General features: G+C 41.8%; 1 protein-coding gene across 9 annotated transcripts in view; it reads left to right on the forward strand.

Moving 5' to 3' along the window:
* raraa (retinoic acid receptor, alpha a) overlaps nucleotides 1-27487 on the forward strand; it is a 575761-nt gene that overhangs the window by 484537 nt on the left and 63737 nt on the right. For all 9 annotated transcript variants that reach the window (XM_080213768.1, XM_080213765.1, XM_080213771.1 and 6 more), the window contains one exon: nucleotides 10612-10760. In XM_080213768.1, the coding sequence (XP_080069894.1) occupies nucleotides 10612-10760 (149 nt within the window). The remainder of the gene's footprint in view (nucleotides 1-10611; nucleotides 10761-27487) is intronic.

Consider the following 27487-nt stretch of genomic DNA (forward strand, 5'->3'; position numbering starts at 1 on the left):
GGCCCCACTGGAGGGTCATGACCCACAGTTTTGTTAAGTACTTATTACTTCCTGATCATAAGGTCTATCGTCCTATTGCCCCATTACTCAAACTCACTTCCTACAATATTTGGATGCACATTGCAGACCTCTATACTTGCCTCCAGAACCTACAAACACTTTAGTGCAGTAAGTTGTGCTTTTTCCTTTTCCATTTGGTTCCACATTCTCTTTACAACCAGAAATATTAAGGAACACCATGAATTAGAATTCCTTGAAATATTTTCCTATAATGAGCTAAAGGTTGTTTTTAAACTGATGGCAATACATTATTGGAATATTAATTGGTTGTAGACTTATGGTGACATAGAGGTTGGCATTTTTGTCCTTCAAGCCTGTTCTACTGTTCAGTGAAGCTGTGATTGATTTGTGCCTTCGCTCCATACGCTCACATTTGGCCAATATCATTTGATGCCTTTGATTAGGGAAAATAACCAGTATTCTGACAAACTTTCCTCGACATTTCCTTGATTTTTCCTCATTTATCTTCTCCTTTGCTCAGAGATTGAACTCCCCAAGGCACTGTTCCACAACTGCTTGCAGTGCCCACTGCTTCGCCCAAGTGACCATTTTGCATGTATGAATTTTGGAAGTAAGTCCCTTAAGGCTATTCAACTGTGAGCACATCACTTCTGAGCCATATCCTGCCCTTGACTCATGCCGAAACACGCATACTTCAGTGCTGGGATCACCACGTGACCGCCAGTGAGAAGTCTGGTGATTCCGTTCTCCATTCCTAACCCAGATAAGACCGTTTGGAGCACTTAACCCCAGTTAAGATCAGTGCAGGCCAGGGATTAATCCTGTACTACATAGGGTGGTGCATTTACTGAGACATTGGGTGGAATTTTCGCAAAAATAGACAGAGTGGCACAGCAGGTGGGAAAATCAGTGAGGAGGCCATCAGGCCCAAAGGCAGCTTTCTCCATGTCATTCTGCTTATAGCCAAAAAGAAGTGAAAGGGTGGGTCCCACTATGACACACTGGCGGGGCTCTGATTGAGCCCATCCTGCCAGCAATGGCACCCTGATACAAGAAACTAAAAATAGAAACTTGCCCTGACCAACCATCCCTGCCGCCAACCCGCACGCGCGCACACACACACACACACACACACAAAATGGAACATGCCCCCCCGCTCCCCCAGGAACACCCCTTCTATCACTGTCCCTGGCACTCTGCAGGCAGTGCCTGTGCATGAGATTCTCACCCCTAAGATATACACTCGCAACTCTTCTAGCATGTTCAGCCTGCCTAGTGCACAACTTGGGACCCCTGCCACGATTATATGAATGGACAATCTAACGGAGGGGGGAATTATGCACGGCACAGTGGTTAGCACTGCTGCCTCACAGCGCCAGGAGACTTGGGTTCAATTCCATGCCTCTGGTGACTGTGTGGAGTCTCCCCATGCCTACATGAGTTTCCTTTGGGCGCTGTGGTTTCCTACTACACTCCAAAAATATGTGGGTTAGGTTGATTGGCCGTGCTAAATAGCCTCTTAGCGTTGGGGGTGGGGGGGGGGGGGGGGGGGCGGTTACATAGGGTAAACACGTGGGGTTATGGGGATAGGGCCAAGGTGGGATTGTTGGTGCAGGCATGATAGGCCAAATAGCCTCTTTCTGCACTGCAGGGATTCTGCCAGTTATGCCGCCTTTGGGTGAACTTGTGCATCTTCCGACTTGCCCACTAAATAAGACATCAAGCAGAAACTGAAGGAAGGAAGAATTGATACTATGTCCTCAAACACACATTTTGATAATCACTCGGAGAGTATCATCGGTTGTTGGCAGGTTATATCCAACAATGTCCCAGCTGGTAGAGGAGAAATGTACAGTGCAATAATTGGAAATGAGAGAAAGGTGAAACATTGAGCTTTAGTACTGTTTGTTTTCAGTCAGAAATATTTTGAGTTTCTCAATGTGCACGCTCCTCCAAAATTCATTCACAGAGCCATGTAAGTGTAGATTTTCTTTGCTGGTTCTGGGCTTGTGTACGTTTTTTTACTAATGCATGCTTTCCAACATCCTACACTGATAAGCATTTGGAAAAGAACTCTGCAGGCTCTGCCCTGAGTTCATTACCGCCCTTCCCTCATCTGTTACACACTGATATTTACCAGACATCGCGCACAAGTCACGTAGCTCTTAATCCCTACGGGAAGACCATAGCAGCTGGAGCCAAAATCCTACTAACAAATTTAGACCGATTATTTACGCCTGACCTGTATCTTCACTAAGTGAACAGGCATTTCTCCTGGGATAACTTCTCAAAGAGCATATTCGAAAATTTGACAGTAATGCAATAGCATTGAACCAGTAGTAAACTAATAGATGGCTTTCTTGATGTCACGTGCTCCAAGGTCATAGGTACCTTTTCCAAATTTGCTGTCAATACAACATAGGATGGCAGCATAATAGTGCAAAATATAAAATGCAACATTTTTTTCCCCATTTTCTCCAGCATGGTTGAGTGCGTCTGATGTAGCTTTTTACAAGAATAATTTTCTGAAGAAATGCTTTAATAACGGCCGTATTTTCAAAACCTATATTTGTTTTCCAATTTTCTCCACTGTATCGCTGCCTCTTCTGCCCCCAGGTGCCTCACTCATTATTGAGCCCAGGGACTGATGGTGGGGAAGCCTTTTGACTGTGAAGTGTCACAGCTAAGCCGCATGGGCACTTACAGTGCAACCTACTGGGTAGCAATCACTAGTGACAATACTGGCTAATTTGATTCTCATCCTCGTTAGCTTGGGCCTGTTGGACACATTTACATAAAACACAGTCGAATTGTAAAGAACCCATTCCCATTGATGCACAAAGCTAAATTTTAGTATGTTGGCAAAAAGTGCAGCTGTAGCATTAAACTAAAGAACAGCAATGACTTTGAGTGTATCTTTACACTGCTCACTGTAGTTATTCCCACTGCAATACAAATGAAAAGCTTGTTGGTTAGAAGAAGTACTAGTTGGATGCACATGAAATCATTGCAATATTCTCTCCCTGACTGCTGTTTGAACACGTCTTTGCACGTTTCTGTGTGCCCTAGAAGTGCTGGACCTCAGTTACACTGTAAACAGCAAATTTGACTGCACTTGATCATGTGTGTGTTAATGTTCAGTGATGTCATTGAACTAGCCCGAGCTTGTAGGCTTGGCACAAAAGATATCTGAATGATAATTCTACTGGAAGTCAATGGCTTATTGCAGGACAATTTAACACCTAACCAGAGATTATTATTATCTGGGGAGGTGCACTGTCTGGGGAGAACTCAGTATCACAGCATTATCCCATACAAGTGTTGTTTTCATGGTGCAAGCGTGTATCTTGGCACAGGCCATGCCATCCGTTGACTGTCTACACTTTCTACTACCTTGGAAAAGCAGCCAGCATAATTAACATCCCCATGCACTCCGGACATACTCTCTTCCACCTTCTTCCATCAGGTAAAAGATACAAATGTTTGAGGTCACGTACCAAACGATTCAAGAACAGCTTTTTACCTACTGCCATCAGACTTTTGGATGGACCTACCTTGCATAAGTTGATCTTTCTCTGCACCCTAGCTATGAATGTAGCTCTACATTCTGCACTCTCTCCTTTCCTTCTCAGTGAATGGTATGCTTTGTCTGTATAGCGCGCAAGAAACAACACATTTCGCTATATACTAATACATGAGACAATAATTAATTAAATCAAGTCAAATCAAAATCCAAGCAGTTAGCATCTCTGCCTCACAGTGCCAGGGACCTGTGTTCAATTCTGGCCTTGGGTGACTGTCTGTGTGGAGTTTGTACGTTCTCCCTGTGTCTGTGTGGATTTCCTCTGCGTGCTCCGGTTTCCTCCCATAGTCCAAAGATGTACAGGTTAGGTTGATTGGCCATGCTAAATTGTCCCTTAGTGTCAGGAGGATTAGCAGGGTAAACACGTGGGGTTACATGGATAGGGCCTGGGTGGGATTGTGGTCAGTGCAGGCTTGATGGGCCAGATGGGCCAAATGGCCTCCTGCACAGTAGGGATTCTATGATAATGCAAGATGGAAAGGTAGGTCAGTAGTTTTCAGTGAGGATGATCAAAGTGAACTGAAGATTTGTAACTAGATGGTCATTAACCTATAGCACCATCTGAAAATTGAATTTTTTTTTGTGAAATATCTTAATTTCCTGGACGAATGGCAAAGCCTGTCGGAGTGAAATAACACGTCTGAAATTTATTTTCCAAGTGGCCGCATGATGGCATGGCTACAAAAGGGACCACGTGCCGAGTGGGCAGAGCATAGGTGTGAAGTAGTTGTGAAGCTAGTGATTAAACTACTCTTCGTTATAAGACCCTGTCGTCTCTGATTCGAGAACTCAATACATTTACAATTTTTAAATTGTATATTGGAAACACAGATGCTTTTACCAATTTTCACTCATGGCTTCCTCCTCCTTTCCTTTATCTTTCATCCTGTTCTTTCCCAAAGGCATTGACTTCTTGTTGAATTTCAATTCTATGGCACAAACCAATGTTCATGCATCTTGACAAGAACTTGCATGCGAATTAGGAGCAAAACTAGGCCATTCAGCCCCTTGAGCCTGCTCCACTATTCAATAAAATCGAGGCTGATCCGATTGTGACCCCCAACGCCATGTTCCCACTTCCCCCTTTGACTCCCTTGTTAGCCAAGAATCTTACCTACCCCAGCCTTAAAACTAAGATCTGACTGGGTTATTTTACTTCGGTGGAGGAGGAGTGGTAAGTCTGATCTTTCCTTGCCTGATGTACACTTCCGAATGGTGTCAATGGATAGCGGATCAGGGTTCAAAGCTCGGGCATTTCAGATGGCTTAGCTACTTTGATGAATAAATTCATTGAGCCATCAAGAGTCCCATGTTCAGGGTTTTCAAATGCCTGAGCCACCTTCAGTATCCTGACATGTGAGGGATAAGCTCCATTAGTCAAATGCAGTGAAGTCACACTTCCATGGAGCTGAGACTCAGTACATGATAAGCAGCAAGAATTATAACACACTCTGCTGTTGAGATTTATTTTCCCAATAATCATTTTGCAAAAAAAAAGATGTGAAAGAACTTGAAAGTCAAAGCGGATAGTGATCAACCTTCAGTTGGTGAAGCATTTTCTGTTTCTGTTTATTTGTTCTTTGTCTATAGTCTGAGAATTTCTGAAGCTGCTGCCTGCAGAAACTTGTATGTCCTACAGGGCTGTTTTGCTCTGTAGATCACTTCCTTTCTGATATTTTTGCCAGCTTAAAAAAAGAACACAGCTAAAAATATAAAAACACGGGTGACCTACTTCAGCTAACCCGAGCAAGGATTTGTCCAATATTCATTTAATATTTTTTAGAATCATAGAATTCCTACAGTGCAGAAGGAGGTCATTCGGCCCATCAAGCCTGCACGCACAACATTCCCACCCAGGCCCTATCCCTGTAACCCCATGTACCTACCCTGCTAATCCCCCTGACACTAATAGTCAATTTAGCATAACTAATCAACCTAACTCACAATCTTTGGGACGTGAGAGGAAACCAGAGCACCCGGAGGAAACCCACACAGACACTGGGAGAACATGTAAACTCTGCACTGTCACCCAAAGCTGGAATTGAACCTGGTTCCTGGCGTTGTGAGGCAACGGTGCTAACCACTATGCCACCATACCGTCCCAAACCTATAATTTATTTTTGTGTTTTCGTTTCATCTATTCACAGCTGTTTATGAAGTGATAGTCTTGGTTCAAGTGGAGGGTAAATACAGATGTGAAATAGTTGGATTAAATGGCCTGTTTCTGTGCTGTTTATTCTCTGAAATTGCAGTTCTCAGGATTTTCTAACTTTGTAAAAGGTTTAGTATGGAGAAGACCAAGCCACACACATACCAGGTTTGATAGCTGAGCAGTGCTGAGTTATTTGATCCAGGTTAGTTCAGACTTGAGCAGCACCCCTTCAATTTTCTCTGCTGGAAAATGTTTGGTGAATACAAGGCAGTGAGCAACCGAGAGCGTTGTCTGACCTGATTGTCTGCCCCTCTACCGCAGCCACATTCGCAGCCGGGTGTCCCTGGAGAGGGAGCATGCGGTGTCCCAGGGCACCTTCAAGGCCTTCCATGATTGCTCGGCACTGCAGGGAGTGGGTGTGTTATTGACCCCTTTAAACACGTTTTGGTTTAATGCTTTTAAATTTCCTTTCCACTTTGTTTTTCTTTTAGGCAGTTCCCTTCTTTGGGAGCTACCCTTCTTGCTTTGTCCCTTAGTTTGAATAAATCAATTGAAATAAATTAAACAAAAGAGTACTGTCTGTTACACACCCAAATGGGTGAAGAGCGTGCTGAAACTCACTGTTACAAACTTAGAGAGGTAGGTAAGCCTTCGAGGCAACATAACAATAGATACATCTGAGCAAGTACAGTTGAAGTGGTTGGGCAACTCAGTGCTTAGCACTGCTGCCTGTCAGCACTAGAGTCCTGGGTTCAATTCCCAGCTTGGGTAACTGTCTGTGCGGAGTCTGCATCTTCTCCCCATGTCTGCGTGGGTTTCCTCTGGATGCTCTGGTTTCCTCCCGCATTCCAGAAGATGTGCTGGTTAGATTGATTGGCCACGCTAAATTGCTACTTAGTGTCAGGGGATCAGCAGGGCTTAGAGGGACTGGGCCTGGGTATGATTGTGGTTGGTGCAGACTCAATGGGCCAAATGGCCTCCTTCTGTACTGTAGGGATTCTATGAAAAACATTCAGAATAGCCAATTATTGAAGAAAGAGTAGTTTCAAGCCAAGACTGGATCTATATGTTTCAATCTGGGCCATGGGATGAGGGATTTATTCCACGATGATCAACGGTGTAAATTGGATCTATATTCCCTGTAGTTTAAAAATATTGGGAAGTGATCTCATTGATTCTGAAGGAGCTTGACCAGGTCAACATACAGTTTGCTCCTCAGGCTGGGGAAATGGACAAGACAACATTACAGTTTCAGGATAAAAGGTTGTTTATTTAGAGCCAAACAGAGGAGAAACTTCTTCGCCCGTAGGGTTGTGAATCTCTCTATCCAAGAGGGATATCGATATTCCATTGCTGAATAAATTTAAGACTGAGATCAACAAACTTTTGGTTTCTCAGAATAGAGGGATGTGAGAAGTAGCATTGAAGCTGAAGACCAGCTTTCGCTCCAACCCTGCTCCTCCATTTTATGTTCTTAATCTACAGTGCATTGAAATTAATTGGAATTTAAATTGGCGTTTGGCATGCGAGTGAATTTCTTTCGAATTTGCAAATTAGTTCTTCGCGGGTGATGGCTGGTTTTCTTAGCAGTTCTGTGTAATATTGGGACATCCAGATTCAATCAGGACAGATAAAAGTGGGCTGTGACTAACAAACTGCTGAAATTTCATCTTTGTTGATGATGACTACATTGTGTCTCCGTGGTGTTCAAGGTTACGATATCTTGTAGGCATTGATGCACCCTCCTTCACATCAAGAAAGAGAGAACTTGTTTTTATATTTTAGCTTTCATGATTTCAGGTGTCCCAAAGCACGTAACAGCCAACAAAGCACTTTTGAAGTGTGATTTGTGTTTTTAACGGCGGGAAACACACAAGCCAGTTTGCACAGAGTGAAGTCCCTCCAGCTGCGGTGAGATAAATAGTCTGTGTTAAAGCGACTGTTGAATGCAGTTGGCCAGGAAAACAGTAAAATTCCCCCTGCGCTTCTTCTAAAAGTGTCATGGAATCTTTTACATTTTGTCTGAGGATAGACTGGGGTCTCAAGTGAAGTGGATGGGATTATCTGGCCCTTCTCAATTGGGATCTTCTGGTCCCAAAGAGGAGGGAGGGGGAAATCCCAACCGTATCTCATCTGAAAGACAACATGGGCAGCACCGTGGCACAGTGGTTAGCACTGCTGCTTCACAGCACCTAGGACCTGGCTTCCTGGCTTGGGTCACTGTCTGTGTGGAGTTTGCACGTTTTCCCCATGCCTATGTGGGGTTTTCTCCAGTTGCTCCAGTTTCCTCCCACGTTCTGAAAGACGTGCTGGTTATGTGCATTGATCTGAAAAGGCGCCTGGCTGTGGCAACTAGGGGAATTTCACAGTAACTTCATTGCAGTGTTAATGTAAGCCTTACTTGTGACCAATAAATAAACTTCAAAAAAAGACACTGCCGTTAATGCAGCACTTGCACCAGCCTCAGCTCAATACTGTCCCGAGTAGCAGTGTAGATTAGGTGCACAAGTTGCTGGAATGGGCATGATAAAATGGCTTTCTAACTTTGAGGTGAGAGTGCTACCATAAAGTGGGGTTTGACAATTGTCTGTGTCAGGCGAGGAATTATTTTAGCTTGTGATTTGAATCTTTGTGTATAGCTTCACAATTTCACTGCAAGTGTTAAGCAGAGAAAATATTTCCCGAGCTATCTCACTTGGCGTTTCTCCTCAGTTGCTGAGATTTTCAAATCTCACTACAGCAGGAATTCTTGGTGGATGATCCAGTTGCAGCTGTCTTTCTTGTCAGTGATTTATCCTCAGATTCAAAGGCACCGGATTGCAATCCGGCTTGGTGAACGCCAGCCGGTGTGTTTTTTTTCCCCTAACGTTTCATCCCCCGTTGTCAGTAGATTTTAAGAAAATGTGTCATAACAGTTTTTCCTTCCCTCCCACAGTAATTTTGAATGTCTACATCTTGCCATGACTCTGTAGCTTGCCAACAGCTGTAAAGACTGTAATCAAGAAATTGAGGCAGGGATTTTGAAGTGGTTATGTTGACTGATAACTAGAAAATGACAGCCATGAGATATTAATCAAAGTCCTTGATTCTGACTCATCCAAAGTTGTGTTACACTGGGTACTACAAAACTTTGGTTTGTACTATTGAACGTTTTGAGCCTGCACTCCAGCCATAAGAAACCATTCCTTTACAAAGAGTATTCCCATCTGATAAATTACCTTGAAAAGCTGTGGCGATGCATGAAGTTGCAGAAAGGAGGAGTAGCAGCAAGGCCACAGAGAGATTTGATAAGTGGAAGGTGAATTTTTAAGTTTTTAAGTGGACAAGGGGCCAATGTAAGTTGGTCATTCCCAAGTTTATCACACTATTCATTTCTGAACAGTGATGCATTCTGATTCTCTTGCAGCACACCCTATGTAAGGAGGATTAAGAGTTGATGGCCTGAGCCCTCCATTATTTCCACCCTTGCATCAGAGCAGGAAATGGATATTATGGTCAAGATAGAGTATGGTGGGTGTAATAACTCCAGGGAGGCGAAAGTCCCGTCACCAAGTTACTTTATTTACTCCATACATCTGCACACAGCCAGCTCTCCAATTCCTCCCTGCTGAATGCAGGCTGGGAGTCTGACACACCTGCTTTAAATAGGGAGCATGAGGCTCCCTGATTTAATCATCAATTAGGAGTTCGTACTCTAGCAAGCCAATCTCATTAGCCTGGCTGAAGTCATCACAGTGGACAAGATGGGAAATAGGAGAGAAACTAGAGAAAGGCATAGGGCAAAACAAAACCTTCAGGGTCGTTTGGCTTGTTAGAATGGGATGTGGCAGTTGAATGGGATGGCCTTATTACCGGTGACAAAAAAGTTGATGAGCTTCTTGCACTTGTTAGTGGAAATGAGGGTAGAAGAAATTAAGGAGACTATTGATAGTGGAGAAGAAATGTCAGGACTTATTTCTACACTCCTTAATGATCCTGAAATAGTGAACATGTTTTGCCCAAGCAGATCAGGGTCTGATGGTGCTTGATTTGGTCTGCCCAGATCTGACAATGAATGTCTCAACCAGTTGTGCATTCAAATCTGTGCCCCTTGGACTTAAGGGGGTAAAGACAAGGAAATCAACCATGGAGGCGGGAGTAGGGGCAAGTAGTTAGGAAACAAAGGCATAGATAAATGAGTAGATTGACAGGTGCTGGAGTTTTCCTGGTGGACATTGATAGAATGATATCACGATAATACTGATCGTTAGCATTTAAAGTTAATAGAACAATAAAATCCAAATGTAAAACTATTGAAGAAACCAGAGGATTGTGCTACAGCATAAATATCACCTAAACTAATCCAATGGCAACACTTACAATGTTCCAGTATATTGAAAACAAGTGCAAGTGTAATCATTTTTTATGTTGTATCAGGCAGGATAAAATTGAAAAAAAAATGCATTCAATGTAGTTAGTCAGTGGAAATCATGATAACTTTATGGCTCACATACTTCAGTTCATGTTGGGTTTACGTACATTTTGTTAATGTTTTCATGATGGAAGTCAAATGAGGATTGGAGAAACAGAAATCTGCATTCTCCGACCCACTCTCCCTTTGAATGTAATTCTCTGTAAAGAGTGTGATCTACTGCATGACAATTCAATGTTTAATGGTCAGCTTCCAGTTGCCAGCGTATTTTATAATACTTTGCCAAAAACACGCCTTGTCTCAATGTGCCTTCTGACTGTTTCACGTTCCTCCTGTCTATAATTTTTGTAGTTTGTGTGAATTGAGTGCAGTGACAAAGTTAAATGTTATTGAATGCCTTCTTTTACATTTAAATTCTGACTCTTCTTTCTTTTTGTATTTCAGCCATTGAAACACAGAGTACTAGCTCAGAGGAGATTGTGCCCAGTCCACCTTCCCCACCCCCTCCTCCTCGCGTATACAAGCCCTGTTTCGTCTGCCAAGACAAGTCATCAGGTTACCACTATGGAGTCAGCGCTTGCGAAGGATGCAAGGTACGAGATAAGACCTGAGGTATTTTCGCTTTGCTATGCCAGAGTCAGGAGAGTGGTAATATCTCCCCGGTTGCTGTTCTTCACTGTTCTTTTTTCAGCCACTATCAGTTTCTATCAGGGCACCAGTCAGAATGGTGCTAGTGAATCAGGGGGAGTATTTGAGCCCCTTGTAAAAGTGGGTCCCTGTTATCATGGGAACAAGGAGAGTTGACCTCTATCACAGAATTGTTACAATGCAGAAGGAGATTTTATAATTAGTAACATAGGTCAAATGACAGGGAGAGGAGTGTTTGCCATTAGCTATAGTCTTACTTGATGCAATGCCTTTAAAGACCATAATTACTACACCTTACACTTCCAATAACATTAACTTTGTTCTGATATTCCAAAAAGATAAACCTAACCCAAATTTAAAATTTTTTTTCCATTATATTTGCAACCTTCATTAGTCATCATTATAAAGGGAATCTCATCTCTACCCACCAGCAGCCCCAATAATGGACAGATTTTAGTCTTAAGTGTACCCACCTCACTCCCCCAAGTCTATCAAAATATGTAATATGACCCATAACACTTGCCTGACACTGAATTATAGTTTGGGATTTTCATTAGAATTGTTAAAACACATGTATGATCACTGCATTTCTTTCTTTGGGGTCTTTTATTTGTGGTATGCCTTGTTTTCACTGTAGTTAAAGAGTTAAATGATGACACTGCTCGTGTTTGATAATCCAGGCGCAAGAATGAACTGCATTCCAGACAGACAACATTCGCAGTAAAGAAAACAACTGATGAAAAATGGATGCCAGCTTTGGGGTAGGGGTGGGAAACTTGGATTTTGCTATTAAATGCAAAAGATTATTTTTACTCTCACCCATATTTCTGCTCTTAATCCTGCTGTTCATCAACCATTCTTCCACAGTGAAATCCATTGTAGTTTAGGTCAAAATTGTATTCACATTGAACCATTATGAAATGGACTGTGAAAAAATACTACTCAAGTACATTTAGTTTGTGTATGCAAAGTGATAATGAGAGTTATGAGACAGCTACTTGTAAATGTTGCAAATATTATTATCAGAGATTTCCAGTGAAAATAGTGCTCATCTCTTTCAGAACAGGTGATCACTTGATTGTACAAGAGCGGAATATTTTTTTCCTGGTTAAATCTGCAACTGACACACGTAGAAGGCTGTGGGTTCAAAGTAAATTATGAATCGGGCAAATAAAATACACTCATGCTCCAGTGTAGTAATAAGGAAGCGCAACAGTGTTGGAGATGTCATCCTTATGATGAGATGTTAAACTATACTTTGACTGTTCAGGTGGGCATTCGAGATTAGAGGCCCCATTCAAAGACAAAACAGGATGTTGTTCTTTCCTCAGCCAAAAATAGACTAGCTGATCATTTTTGGAATGTTTCTGTGTGCAAAATGACTGCCATATTTACCTACATAGCAACAGCAACTACAACTCAAAGAGCTATTGATTGCATGTGAAGTGCTTTAGGATTAATGTGGTAAGGCGCAGTATAATCTAAGTTCTTTATCCTGTGTTGCAACATTTGACAGAAAGCATGTTTGTCTTTCAAGAAGTGAGCAAGTTCACGGGTCTTTCAGCACACTCAACATGCTTTTTGCTCCCCTCCCTTTGAGAAAAGGATTAATGTAACCGTGCCCCTGTCACATGCAAGGTGAATGATTAAAATAAATTTCCTCAGCTAGAGACATAGAAAAGAAGCCCCTTTTTATTTGGCCATAATGAGCCTGTTTGCTGATTTCCACAACTGCAGTAACATGTTTTATTGAATGAAAGAAGAGTAGAAATTAAGATTCTTTTCAACCACTTAATCTCTTGTCACATTTGTGGAGCCGAAAGGAGACATTCCTTTGGCTAATGGAGCCTTTCAGCGATTTTCTTTGGGGCAGAATCAGGTTTGAGCTGCCATTGGCGGATTTACAAACAGTGATAGTTTTTGGCAAACACCTCAACAACACTGAGGTTCAAGTGGAGAAGCAGAAACTTAATTTAAACACTGAATGAAATACATTGTTGATGAAGCTTTGAATTTTTGATTTGAACAGTGCCAAGTGATGTAGTTACTTGAGATTGAGGTGGGGGAGAATTGTGACCTGTAGGAGGTTTAAGTAACAAGAATGTTAGGAAGTTATTTGTATTTCCTGAGTAACTGCCCATGACTTGTACTCTCATTTATCTGAGTTTCTCCTCTGGCACAGATCTCAGACAGCTCTGCCAGAATGCTTTTGAGTAAGAGTCATGGTAGATTTTTATGTCCGTGAAACAGGTTTCTGCTTTTAATAATTGAAGGTAGTTTGATGCATCAAACTGTTCAGCTTGTACATTCACATGCATTTAAGTATTAACTGAAAATTTATGCTCTTAATTGTTTTATAGTGTAATTTATGTCAAAGTGCCAGTGTTAAGAATAGAATAGGATATTTTTTAATGTCATAGTTTGCGGTTGATTTGGCAAGTTTGAGTTCCTTCAATGGTTTAATAAAGATCCTGGGCAGAATCTCACAGCTGTTCACCCTGGCTGGATTTTCTGATCGCGTTGCAGTGAACGCAGTTTGCCTGAGTGCCAAATTCGCCATCCTCTCTACAGTGGCAGCAAGGCGTGAAAGGCAGTAAGATCGCTCCCAAAATCTTTCATCATCGATACTATTAACTTGGGTTGGACTCCACTGGGTTGCATGTAGAGCACTTAATTTGGCCTCAGATCCCCTGCATTTGAAAGGGAGAAAAATTGGCTTATGTTTCCATTCCTGGTCACTATCGAGGGACCTCCTGGAGTCTGTCAAGAATCAATCCTTGGCCATCTTCCTATTTTTCAGCCACACTTTGCCCATCAGTGGCCTAACCCCTTTTTTAATTAGAAATATGTCTATCTCCTCCTTGAAACCATTCAACGATTCAGACTCCACTTAATTAGCCCCATGTAATAAATCTTGATCTGTTTTAAGTTATGAGTAACAGGGAAAGTTGTTTCCATTACCTTCTGCTATTGTCCAATTACAAAGTGGCAGTTTAAGCCACCTGATCATCCTGCAAGAGTAGCACAGTGGTTAACACAGTGGCCTCGCAGCGCCAGGAACCTGTTTGATTCCCAGCGTGGGTCATTCTATGTGCAAAGTCTGCACATTTTTTCCATGTCTGTGTGGGTTCCCTCTGGAAGATACCTTTCAGACGCCTATGGAGTGCAAGTTTCCCAAAAAAAAACCATGTCAACTTCTGACTCCAGGAAAATGATAATTTTTTAATATTTCCAATTACTTTTTTTGTACTGTTGCTTACCTTGTCTATAGTTTGGCACATTTACCATACACATCCAAAGACACAGTCCCTTTACTTGAGAGCCATCTTAAAATATCACTAAATATGGTGGCACAGTAGTTAGCAATGCTGCCTCACAGCTCCAAGGACCTGGGATCGATTCCTGGCTTTGGTCACTGTCTTTGTGGATTTACACATTCTCCTGTGTTTGTGTGGGTTTCCTTCAGGTGCTTCGGTTTCCTCCCATAGTCCAAAGATATGCTGATTAGATTGATTGGCCATGCTTAATTGCCCCTTAGTGTCCTGGGATGCGTAGGTTAGAGAGATTAGCTGGGTAAATATATGGAGTTATGGGGATAGGGCCCTGGTTGGGGTTGTTGTTAGTGCAGACTTGATGGACTGAATGGCCTCCATCTGCACTGTAGGGATTCTATGATTTCTATCAATGCAGAAGGAGATATTAGAGAATCATTGATGTTACAGCATAAAGGAGATTTTTTTGGCTCACACACCCTTGTTTGGGGCAGCATGGTGGCACAGTAGTTAGTACTGCCACCTCTCAGCGCCAAGGACCCAGGTTCGATTCCTGACTTGGGTCACTGTTTGTGTGGAGTTTGCACATTCTCCCTGTGCCTGTGTGGGTTTCCTCTGGTGCTCCAGTTTCCTCCCACAATCCAAATACATGCTGGTTAGGTGCATTGGCCATGCTAAATTCTCCCTCAGTATACCCGAACAGACGCCAGAATGTGGCGACTAGAGAATTTTCACTTCATTGCAGTGTGAATGTAAGCCTACTTGTGACTAATAAATAAACTTTACTGTTTTAGTTCTTCAAATTGATCTATCCTAATCCAATTTTCCTACCTTTTATTTGTATTCTTGTAAATCTTCCTTTTCAAAGATTTAGCCAGTTTAATTTTAAGTGACGTATAGCCTCTACCCGAAGAGTTTTCGTATTAAAGTATTACATATTTTTAAAATCCTCTGCAGAAAATTGCTTCTAACTTCTCCTGGCATTCCTCTTATGATGATATTCTTTGGGTTTTTTCTTACCAATTTGCAAATCGAATGAAATATTCTCTTCCTGTTCACTAGTATTTCTGCAGCACGTACAGTAATAGGGTTTGGGAAACCTTTGAGTTGGTCCTTGAGACCTCGAGCTTTCTTGAAGACGTTTGTCCTCTTTACGATCTTCTGTGTCTACATCCAAGTAACTTCTGGAGGCAATGTGATTATTTTTGTAAACTAGTGTTAGGATCCACAGTCTTTGGCCATTTTACAATCTGAATCAGATGAGATCAAAAGCATTGTGGAACATCAAATAATATTTCATTGTTAAAACATAGCACCATGTGTTCGATACATGTTCTAACCAAAGTTTGCTTCCCCTCAAATTTTGCAAATGGGTGGCCTTTACAAAAGCAATATGCAAACCACAATCATTCTAGATCACAGCATATTCCAGCACTTACTTGCATCATGGACATCAAGATATCTTGCCTGTGACAATCTGATTGTTCCCGTACCAAAAGTGGAGATTGCATTCAATTATCATTGACTACACGCAACAAAAACATTAGAAAGGGATAGCATATTTAGCTGGCTCTATCAGCAGTAACCTCAGGCTGCTGTTAGTCTTCTGAGCCACATTAACCTTTTTATAGGTTGGTATTACCTAAATTTTACTGGCATGCCTGCCCTGATTCCAGGGGCGGGCGAGCCTCAGAGAATGGCATTCTCCATTGGCCTCGGACGGGATCGTACGAATCTTGGGCAGATGTGCCGGTAAAATCCCACCCAAAGCATGATTCTCGCCAGTGGGGGGAGTGGTGGAGTCTATTCTCACCAGGGAACTGGCTGCTGACTGCAAGGTGTGTGATTGCACATGAGTCTTGATCTCTCAGTATCCTGTTTACAGATGTACACAGAACATTGAGAGATCTGTCAGTACGTCCACCCACCCCCAGATATTGCCCCCCCCCCCACCCCAACAATCGCTGGATCCCTGGCCAACCACCGCCCCAAAACTCTGCCCCTGCCCCCAACCACCAGGAGGGCTTCAATGGCCTACAGTCTGACCAGCGAGGCCGTCACGACACGTTCCCATTGCTGGGGATCTTACATGATTGTCGCCAGTGAAGACATCCACCAGCAAGAAACAGCACGCGCATCCTGTTTTTCGACTCTCTCACAGTCTTGCTGGCTTGCCATGCTGATCGACTGGCGTGATGAACTGGTAAGAACTCCAACACAAGTCATTCCGATGCTTTCAGGCAAATTCATCGACAGATCGGCAAGTAATGCCGATGATTAACATCCTGTGTTTAAGATATTGGCCTGGTTATAAAGTACATGCTCCTCATTGTTCAGTACAGGCATGGGCACAACCATCACAAGATGAAGCTTTTACCTGACTTTTTCTGGATAGTACATTGATTGCTGATGGGATATCCTTTGGTGTTATTCCTAGGTGATATATGTTTCTTCGACATATATTCACTTTCTTTCCTCCACTTGGTCAGAAAAATATTAAAGTCTGAAATAAAGGCACAGAAAATCCATTGTGGCTCTTCTGGAGAGCCCTTGAATGGGTTAATCTGCATAATGTGCATTTAACAGTTTTCAAATGCCCTTCTGCCACCACAGGGAGTGTAATTAGTAAATCTTCACCCAAATTAAGTACAAACACTTAAACAAAATCTCTTATGACAGCCTAATTTTATTCAGCACTGCAATTTAGCAAAATATTGATCTGTAAATATTCAAGCAAATCTTAATTCTAATCAAACAGGTGAATAAAAATCAGGTCTGAGTTATTTCTTGACTGCAACTTTGAAAACCTTGGGAAATTCAGCCACTGTAAAAGCTTCAAAAGTGTGCAAATTTAAATAAGTTGTGCATTAAAATAATGTCATTCGATTTTAAAACTGACCACCAAAACTTCCTTTCTCCTCTATTTCATCTCCCTTTTCAATTAATGGTGGTGTAAAATGTCCTTTGGGTTTATAAAACTTGTTGCAACAATTTAACATAAAATAAAACTTGCAGAAATATTATCACACAATTATTCCATAATTTGCCTGATTAAAGCGTATGAATTTTGCCAAAATAAATTTCAGCCTGAAGTGGGTTTGGTCTGTTTAATTTCTGGTTCTCGAACTTTATCAATAACAGCAGAAAAGTCTTCCCCAACTTTTACCATTTCTGCCTTTGATCAACAATACCACAAGCTCACTTCGCATCCTTAGAAAATGAAAGTGTGTTAAAACATGCAGAAACAGTAACTTCTATTTTTGTGTGAAACCCTATCCTATTAGAAAAGACAGAATTTTAGCTTATCACATTTAAAATGAAAACAAGTGTTTCCTACTTATGTCCCATCTGTACACAAGGCCTTGCATTTGTTTGTTTCATATTCATCTCAATTTTTTGTGAATTGCTTCATCCCCCTTTTGGAGTTGAAAGGTGTTCAAAACATCTTATTTTAGTAACTCTACTGAGAGCAGGCAAATGAACGTGGGTTCAATCAATACAGATCAATTTGAAAATATCTTTGTGTCTTGGGTGACAGAAGATCTCTCAGGACTTTTCTAGACTTGGATCTTTCTTGGTCACAGTTGCAAGACTTTAAGACCATAAGATATAGGAGCACAGTTAGGTCACACAGCCCATCAAGTCTGCTCTGCCATTCAATCATGGCTGATATTTTTTTCGTCCCCATAACCTTTTCCCCATAATGCCTGATCTCCTTATTAATCAAGAACCTATCTATCTCTGTCTCATAGAACCTATCTATCTCTGTCTACCTATCTCAATGATCTGGCCTCCACAGCCTTCTGTGGCATTTAAAGTTACAGTGCAAAGCTTTGATCAACTTGGCTGCATTGTTATCTGTTCTAATTTCTTTAAAAATAGACCACAATGAATGAGACAAAGGAAGACAACCTTGAATCTCCCAAGAGTTTCACCTGAAGATGAACTTCATTAATGCCGTGCATTTAAACAGGCTTTCTTAGACATAAACCGTGCGCAAATTCTCCAGGATTAAATAAAAAACTCCAGTCAACCTAACAATTCACGACAGCCCGATTAAAGCTTAGCTTATTGATGCCCTGTTTCAAATCAGAAGTTCCAGCTGTTAGGTAACAGTCCCATGTCACAAATCAGATATTGTTTATGTAATTAGATTACCAATTGTTCACAGTGGCTAGCCACACAAAAAAAAACAGTGTTCATAGTTTAGGAAACTTGACCAGTCTGTAATTTTAGTTCACACCAATTACTCTATCTAATTCAATTGAGATTCAAAAACTGAGAGACTCAGATTTCAAAGCAGCATCGACATATAAAAATATAAAACAACATGTGCAATACGACCTCCTCTTTAAATGCTTCCCGTAGATTCTAGTTATTTCTAAAGTCGTCCTCCTTTTTATACCTTTGAGTGGTAGCTTCAGTTATTGCCAATTAAGGAACGTGTCATTTGTTACCCTAAGTGTTTTTCTTCCATCTGTCCTTGAGGTTATGGCTGATCACTGTGTTCCCACTGTATCATACATTGTGTTCCTACAATATCTTACATTGTCTTATAGTTTCAGTAGATGTTTATTTAATTGCAACATTGTTCTTAGAATGACGAATCCACATTTTTTTAACAGTTTCAGCAATTATGCTTACAGTACAGTATGTGGAGATGCCAGCGTTGGACTGGGGTAAACGCAGTAAGAAGTCTCACAATACCAGGTTAAAGTCCAACAGGTTTATTTGATAGTAAACCCACAAGCTTTTGGGGTTTGCCCCTTCGTCAGGTGAGTCCACCGACAAGCTTTTGGGGTTTGCCCTTTCATCAGGTGAGTGGACTTACCTGACAAAGGGGCAAACCCTGAAAGCTTGTGGGTTTACTATCAAATAAACCTGTTGGACTTTAACCTGGTATTGTGAGACTTCTTGCTGTACAGTACAGTAGCCAGTGCTAAATCATAACAGACTTGAAGGTTGGCTTTAACCAAGACAGTAATTGGATGCTGTAACTGAATTCATCATCTCTGATTTGGAAGACAAAATGTAAACTACGTTTCTCCCTCCTGACTGTTCTCTGTGATATCTGCATGTGTGGTCATTGAGTTGGTTGTGCTATAATGGCCTTCTGAAACTTTTTGCTTATGTTGTAAATTTTACCTTGCAACTGCAAAACTCCATGGAGATAAAAAAAAAAATAGCCTGGTTAAAAATTTCATCCAAAAGATAGCATCTTTGACAGAGCAATGCTATCTGAGTACTGCTGATGAATTTGACTGCTTTGTTGCCAGGGTGCTTTCAACGCCACGTGCGTGCTGGCAATAGCCTCTTGCACTTGTGGGAAATATCAGATTTCTGCAAAACCCAACACTCTTGTAGCCTGTCCTTCGGGATCCCAGTGGAATTGGAAAAAATTGGTGCACTGTTCTGAAGAGGGTACCAGATGCACTTGTGTGTTGCCGACTGGGAGATGCCTCAGAGGTTCCCAGTTGGGCCCTGGAAGGAGCCACTGGCAAAGAAGTTTAAGGCTTTTTAAAAACACTGGCTTGGGATTGCCTTCAAGTTCTTTGTGGAAAAGCTTGGCAGATGTGGGTGGCATGGTAGCACAATGGTTAGCACTGCTACTTCACAGCTCCAGGGATCTGGGTTCGATTCCCGGCTCGGGTCACTGTCTGTGTGGAGTTTGCACACTTTCCTCGTGGGTTTCCTCCGGGTCCTCCGGTTTCCTCCCACAGTCCAAAGATGTGCGGGTTAGGTTGATTGGCCATGCTAAAATTGCCCCGTAGTGTCCTAAGATGCGTAGGTTAGAGAGATTAGTGGGTAAAATATGTAGGAATACGGGGGAGGGCCTGGGGTGGGATTGTAGTTGGTGCAGACTCAATGGGCCAATGGGCCTCTTTCTGCACTGTAAGATTCTATGATATTTGTCCAGTCAAAGTCCAGGACATTAAAGGTGCCTCCAGCATTTTCTTTTGCTCATCTGCAAACAGCTGCACCGTCTGTGATATACCTGTGCTTGGGCCAGTGCTTCCTGTTGCATTGGACCCTGCTTGCCAGCACCCTGACCACCTTGAGGCCTCAGTTCTTCTTGCTGCTCAGGCTATTGTTCCTCCTGGCCCCATGTCAAACTGCAACAGGTCGCCCTCCCCTCACCTTGATTAGAACCAGTAGAAAGGCAGTGTTGCCTGGAACCTGCATCCTCCAGCCCTCAGTGGATCAGTGAATCAACTGAAGTAATAAATGTAGTGAGCATGTTCTTTACAGGTTTTCCTCCATCATGAAGTCACCCAATCAGTGCCTGGCTTCCACCTGGATGTGGCACCCCTGACTGGTTCAGGTGAAGGACATCAGCAGGGCTAGAGATGGGTGTTCCTCCCATTCATACATGACTGTGCATGGGACGCATTGATCTTTGACCAGGTTGATGAGATCCATGTGTGAGAGCCCTCTATCTGACACTATTCAGCTTGTTTTCACTACCCTCAAGGCTATTTTTAGCATTTTTGCGCTAGAACCATATCAAGGCAAAATATAATGCTACATTTGGCATTTCCTGCAATGTAAGTTGGTAGTCACCCTACTGAGAGTTGAATGGCACAGAAGCCCTTCAGAAATGCTGCCCTGTAATAGTATTTGTGACCATTCTCAAGGTCAAATACATTTTCTAGGTTACAAGTTAGAGCCTGAATAAATCTGACAAGGACAGATACTATAATTCGCATTTTTATTGGGAGTGACTTTGATAGTGATCTATGATCTGGAAATTTTTAATTATTCCAGCCTTCTTCATCTTCTCTGGCCACGCTGCACAAGATCCCTGGCAACTGTGAGGTGATTTCAACGTTACTGCTTGATTGATTTGAAGAGTTAGATTTGAATGGCAATCTTTTTCCAGAACCCCCTCCCTCCCCCACATCTCCCATCCATCCCACCAAAAACCAATCTGTTCCGCACACCAAGACGTACTATATAGTTAAGAGATAAGGTGGCTGTCAACTAAATCTGGGATTGAAAGTCAGTGCTTTCGGTCTTTAATAAGTTAGCATTTTAACAGCAGGACTAGACCCAGCGACAATAACTAATATTTGTCTGATGCCTTTTACACAGAACAAAGTATTTTAAGGTGCTTCACAGAGGCAGAAGGGAAATGGTTAGTGAATAAGAGATTAGGATTGCTGACAACAGCTTGTTCAGCGAGGTGCATTTACAGCAAGGATTTAAAAAGTAGAGAGGGAGGTGGTGATTCCAGAGAGTAGGCTATAATTAACTGTATTACAAGGACTGTAATCTGTGTAAAGATGTGTTTGTGTTTTAAATAGAAAATGCGAGTTAATTGGCTTTTATACCATTATGTAATGGAGGTCAGTTGTGTCAAGGGTTTAGCTGCATATATTTAGACACAGCTGGAAAGCTAAGAAATGCTGGAGGTACAGAGGTAATGTACTGAGTTGGCTGCAGTCCTTGAGGTTTGTATTATTGGTGGCAAGACCATTTTCAGTGCTTGGAATCAGACTTTTACCAATATCTGGCAGGTCCACTCCTGATACGACACTATGGCTTTCCTGAATATTTCCAGATGGGTGGTTATCTCATAGATAATCTTGATTGAGTGTTGATGAATTATAAACCATTAGATCCTGAAGCAGCGTAAATTAAGGTCATTGGTTATTTTTATATACATCCCATGAACTTCTGTTAAACCTATTAAACCAGAGTGACCTTCACTTGCTCATTGATGGTTAGCTTCAGAAGTAGTGCTGTACTTGTGTATTCATTGGACCCAAGCTCAAAACCCAATTGTGACTATTATTCAGACTTGATTATGTTAGCTTTTCAGGTTCCGTTGTCCTTGGTTGGGCTTAAATAGAGTTCTTGACAGCAATGGAGTGCTGCATCTTTGCAGCGAGGAAAAGCTAATAGGACTAGTCTTGTAAAAGTGATCACCTGTCAAGAGATTGACCTTGACAACAGAATAAGAAGTCTGACCCAACATTTCCCATCCCTGTAGCTGACAAGAGAAAAAAAAGGCTTGAAAGTATAAATACACTAAATTTCTTGCGCAATCTGTAAAACACATGAAATTTTGTCCTTTGGCTGGTAAAATTGCCCAGTAACGAGGTGACCATGGCACGAAAAGCAATAAAACATCAAGCTGACGGGGGAAATTCTTCCATTGTTTATCTGCAAGTACAGTATAAGTTCTCCTGGGCTACTCCCTCTTCAGATTTCTGCAACAGCTGAGTGCTAATAAATGCAAGTAAAATTCCCAGTTCTGACATTAGTGGTTACTTATAATAAGGGGATTCTTACTTGACACTGTAAATTCTAATTGTACGTAGGCATTTACTTTTGCCTTTAATGCTTGTCCCTTTTTTTATTTTGCTATAGATCACCCTTATCACCTTTCCTTTTGTTCTCCCCCGACACCTACATTGCCCTGCTTGTGTTCTCTTGTTTGCAATTTGTTTCATTTTCAATTCTGGTGACAGGTCATCAACTTGAGCCGTTGACCCTGTTCCACTCTCCATAGATGCCGACTGCCCTGCTGAATGTTTTCAACAGTTTCTGTTTTTATTGCAAATTTCCAGCATCTGTTGTTTTGTGCTCCTGTAGAGAGAGCAATACAGCATGGAAACAGGCTCTTCAGCCCAACTGCTGCATAGCAACTATGACACCCCCCGCCCTCACAGCTAGCCCCGGTTGCCTGCATTGGGCCCATATCTCTCTAATCCTTTCTCATCCATGTACCTATCCAAATGCTTTTTAAATGTTGTTTTTGAACCTGCCTCAACCACTTTCCCTGGCAACTCATTCCATACACGCACCACTCTCTGCATGAAGAAGTTGTCCCTCAGGTCCTTTTTAAATCTTTCCCCTCACACCTTAAACCTCTATTTATCTGTATCGAAATCCATTTGCCAATCCTCGGCCCACTTCCCTAACTGGTCAAGATTATCTTGTAATTTCTGATAACCTACTTCACTGTTAACAATACCTCGTATTAATGGTTACTAAGCTTATTCAGTAATTCATACTGTAAAAGAATCATTAAGGCAATCAGCAATGTGTAACAATCCCTAATAACAGTGACAGAAGGAATCTCATTTGCAAGTGTATTAGGAGACTGTTGTAGAAACACAGAAATGCATGCCAAGGTTGGTCTAATTACACAGATTGTGCTGTTCCAAAGCATTGGCCAAAGTATTTGAAACAGCTTTCATTGCTTTGGAACTCATCTTGTAATACCTACCTCCTGACTAAAATATGGGAAAAGCAATATCTGCACCTTGTGGACTTTGCATGCTGACACAGATGTTCAAACTGAAATGAGTCCATAAAAGTTTGCAATTTGGCAGCACCCTTTAGAGATACATAACCTCATTTCATTGTATCCTGTTATGCCAGAACGGGAGGCTGTTGTGCAGACCTACAATGTGTCTGCTGGCTCTTGATATCACTCAGAGAGGGGTTACTTGGGAAAATAGCTTCAGCATGTCTCCGTGGGGCGGGGGGTGGTGGTGAATTACTTATTGAATATAATCTGAAACACGTGAGGAGCAATCGCAACAAAATCTTAATGTTTCTTTAATGTCAAATTCCTTCTTCAAACTTTGGAGAAATTGTGAAGCTTTTAACAAACGGCAAAGACTTTTTTTGTAAAAAAAAACTTATTGTCTGGAATGTTACGGCTGTTCACACCAGTGGGATTTTCCCATCCTGCTTCAGTGAACGGAGATTGGGCTGGGCGCCAAATTCTCTGACTTCACTGCAGCAGGAGCATGGCGTGAAAAGCCAGTAAGATTGCGTCTGTGTCCAGGGAAGCGTGAGGCCTGTTCACGCGATTTTACCACCAGAGTTTCCCTAATGACTGAGTAGATTAAGTCACTGTGCAGTGTGTCACTCAGCCATTTGTGTCAACCTTGGCTTTGTGGTGGTGTCTCTGAGCCCTGTTTGATAAAGATCTGTGCCTGACAGACGAACAACAGAATAGTGACACTATGATTATTTGGCTATAAAAAATTTTTCAAAGCTAAAGATAATGAAAACATAAACTTTGATATACTTTCCCAACTGTGAAAATCTTTCATCTTCTGAGTATGTCATCGACAAGCCAATTTTATATATAGATAAGCATGCAGTTGAATACTATGTAATATATGTAACCTAGTTGCAAGATATTTTGGATTTAGATTTCTGTATACTGTAAATAAACACACATTTGTAAATGCACTGCAGCCCATTAGTATTCAGTTTCATTCATTGACATCCAAATTCAATTTGAACAAAATCCTGTAATTCAAATTAAAAGGCCAAGGAAACCATAAGAACTGGGAGCAGGAGTGGGCAATTCAGTCCCTTGAACCTGCTTCACCATTTAATACAATCATGACTTAACTCACCTCAATCTCAACTCAACCTTCCTGCCTGCTCACCATAGCCCTTACTAATTAAACACCTGTGCACCTTGTCCTTAAATTTACTTAAAATCCTGCATCCACAGTTCTCTGGGTAGTGACCGATGACCACAGACTGATGACCCTTTGAGGGAAGTACTTTATAGAATAGAATCCCTACAGTACAGGAAGAGGCCGTTCGACCCATCAAGTCTGCACCGACCACAACCTCGATGTGGAGATGCTGGCATTGGACTGGGGTAAACACAGTAAGAATCTGACAACACCAGGTTTAAGTCCAACCAATTTATTTGATAGTAAACTGGCAAGCTTTCGGAATTTGCCCCTTCGTCAGGTGAACCTAACGTCACCTTCAGGTCACCTTCATCACCTGACGAAGGGGCAAACCCCAAAAGCTTGTGAGTTTACTATCAAATAAATCGGTTGGACTTAAACTTGGTGTTGTCAGACTTCTTACTGTGACCACAATCCCACCCAGGCCCTATTTCCATAACCCAACATACTTACCCTGCCACTCCCCCTGACACTAGGATCAATTTAGCATGGCCAATCAACCTAACCCACAACATCTTTAGACTCTGGGAGGAAACTGGAACACCTGAAGGAAATCTATACAGATACAGGGAGAATGTACAAACTGCACACAGATGGAGACTGGACTTGAACCCGGGTCCCTGGTGGTGTCAGGCAGCAGTGCTAACCACTGTGCTGCCCTTCATATCTGTTTTAAATCTGCCACCCGTTATCCAAAGCCATGACCTCTTATTCTAGATTGCCCAACAAGAGGAAACATCCTTTCCACATTGACTTTGTCAATCCCCCTTCGCATCTTGTACACCTCAATTAGATAATGAATTCTGTCACCCAGCTTCCATCTCTTAAATCAGCAAAAATGATGCAATTTAAAAGTAACATGAACCGTGTTTTGTCCTGTATGGATCAACTGGTAAAGCCAACATAGAACTGAAGCATTAAAAACCCAATAGTCCCGGTTCAATTTGTTTGTTCTAAATTAGCTGTAGCTTTCTTAAGGCTTGAAAAGCAGAAGCAGCCAAAGTTCCTAGTCTTGAGTTGCTATCAGCAGATTCCCTATTTGGAAAACACGTAACTGAATTTTGGGTAAGAACAGGACCAGGTTTGGCTTTGATAGTACTTGCAATCAAATAACCCGCTGAAGACCCATAAGGAAATAGACACTTCATTGAGGCACCAAGGACTGCAGACAGCTGTGGTATGGCACAAGGGCAAGGGTTTGTTCCTTTAGAAGAGATCAGGGAAAAAAAGATGAAGATGAACTGATAAAAAGTACATTGCAAATGTTTCTGCTGCAACTGTGATACCGTTTGCAGCTGTGGACCCAAAAGGCTGACAATAAAGCTTTAAGATATGCAAGAGCATGAAGGAAAAATTTGGCAGTGGAATGAATTGATGGTATGCAATATGCTGAGCAGCTGAAAATTTAATACTCTGGTAACATTTCATGTCTATTTAGGTGTTGAATTTGAATTTGGGGTTTAGACCTGGAGCAGTGAATTGTATACAATAGGAGCTAATGGAAAGCTTTTTCGAATAGTGAAAATATTTGTTTTGGTAAAAATTATGCTTGGATCAGCTTGATAAGTATTTGTCGGATTGAAATGTTTATATACATTGATGCAATAGGAACGTCACCACAATTTATCAGTAACCACGTTGAATACATTGTGTACAGACAGCTGTCAAATATATTTACATGGATCTGCTCCTATCGACAGTACACTTAGAAACAGCTGTTTGTAATGAGGCCAGTGTACTTTGGAAGTATAGTGAGGATTGCAATGGCTGCACAGATATTAGTGCCAATTTTCCAGATTCATGCTGCAGGTGGAGGTTGTTGTCTTCCAGCTGCACACTCTGGAGAATCACGTGTGCTGGCCACAGTCGCCTGATCTCTATGACACATGGGCAGTGCTCCTTACTGGCTGTGCAAGCTCAGCGAATCAGCCATTGTGAGTCATGTGATATTTGCTGGCACCTCCCCTTTTTCCCAATATAGGGTTCAAACATCTTGTATCCAAATGTTTGGGAGAGTACAGGGAGCAGCAACAACAGCTATCATTTCTAAAGCACCTTTAACATAGTTAAAGTTCCAAGGTACTTCCAGGGAGCATTATTAGACCGAGGGATAACATGTATTACATGGGAAATATTAAAAGAGATGGTTAAAAGCTTGGTCAGACAGGTAGTTTTTAAGGAGTGTCATAAAGAAAGGGAGAGAGGTTTAGGGAGTAAATTCTGGAGCTTGGAGTCTATACAGCTGAAGGTCCAGTGGTGTGCAAAGGAAATTGGGAATGAACAAGAGGCCAAAATTGGAGGAGTGCAGAATTCTCAGAGCACAAATGCTCAGTTCCCCTATTGGCTGCTCTCCTGTATATTAATAACCAATCCAGTTTTCCTGAGAGTATCACTTGTCAAATTTCCATTTATAAGTGAAAATAGAAAATTATATTCTCTCACCTTTGTCAGTGGGAATCCAGCTTCCATTAAGAATAATGAAAGTAGGTAAAATAAACAGGAGTATTTAGTGCACTCAGACCCCAGGTTGCTTCTCAAGAACCCTTAGCACAATATAAAACATAGAACATAGAACATAGAACATAGAACATTACAGCGCAGAACAGGCCCTTCGGCCCACGATGTTGCGCCGACCAGTTACAAAAACAATGACCCACTAGCCTATACCAATCCCTTTTCGTCCATAAACCTATCCAGAGATCTCTTAAACGCCCCCAAACTAGACGCATCTACAACTGCAGCAGGCAGGGCATTCCAATCCCTTTTGAGCCTTTTGAGACAGTATATGCTTAGAGAATGCAGATGCACTAGACCCAGGTCATGTTGTTGACTACAGCAAGATAGACCAGGTGCAGAGCTCTACCCACTAATGTTCATTTATGTATTTTTAACATAACCAGTGTAACAAAAGCAACCAGACCATTTGTTAAAACTGAAAGGTTTAGA

Source organism: Carcharhinus amblyrhynchos, chromosome 27 (genome assembly GCF_965287045.1).
Source record: "Carcharhinus amblyrhynchos chromosome 27, sCarAmb.v2.hapA, whole genome shotgun sequence".
Taxonomy (NCBI): domain Eukaryota; kingdom Metazoa; phylum Chordata; class Chondrichthyes; order Carcharhiniformes; family Carcharhinidae; genus Carcharhinus; species Carcharhinus amblyrhynchos.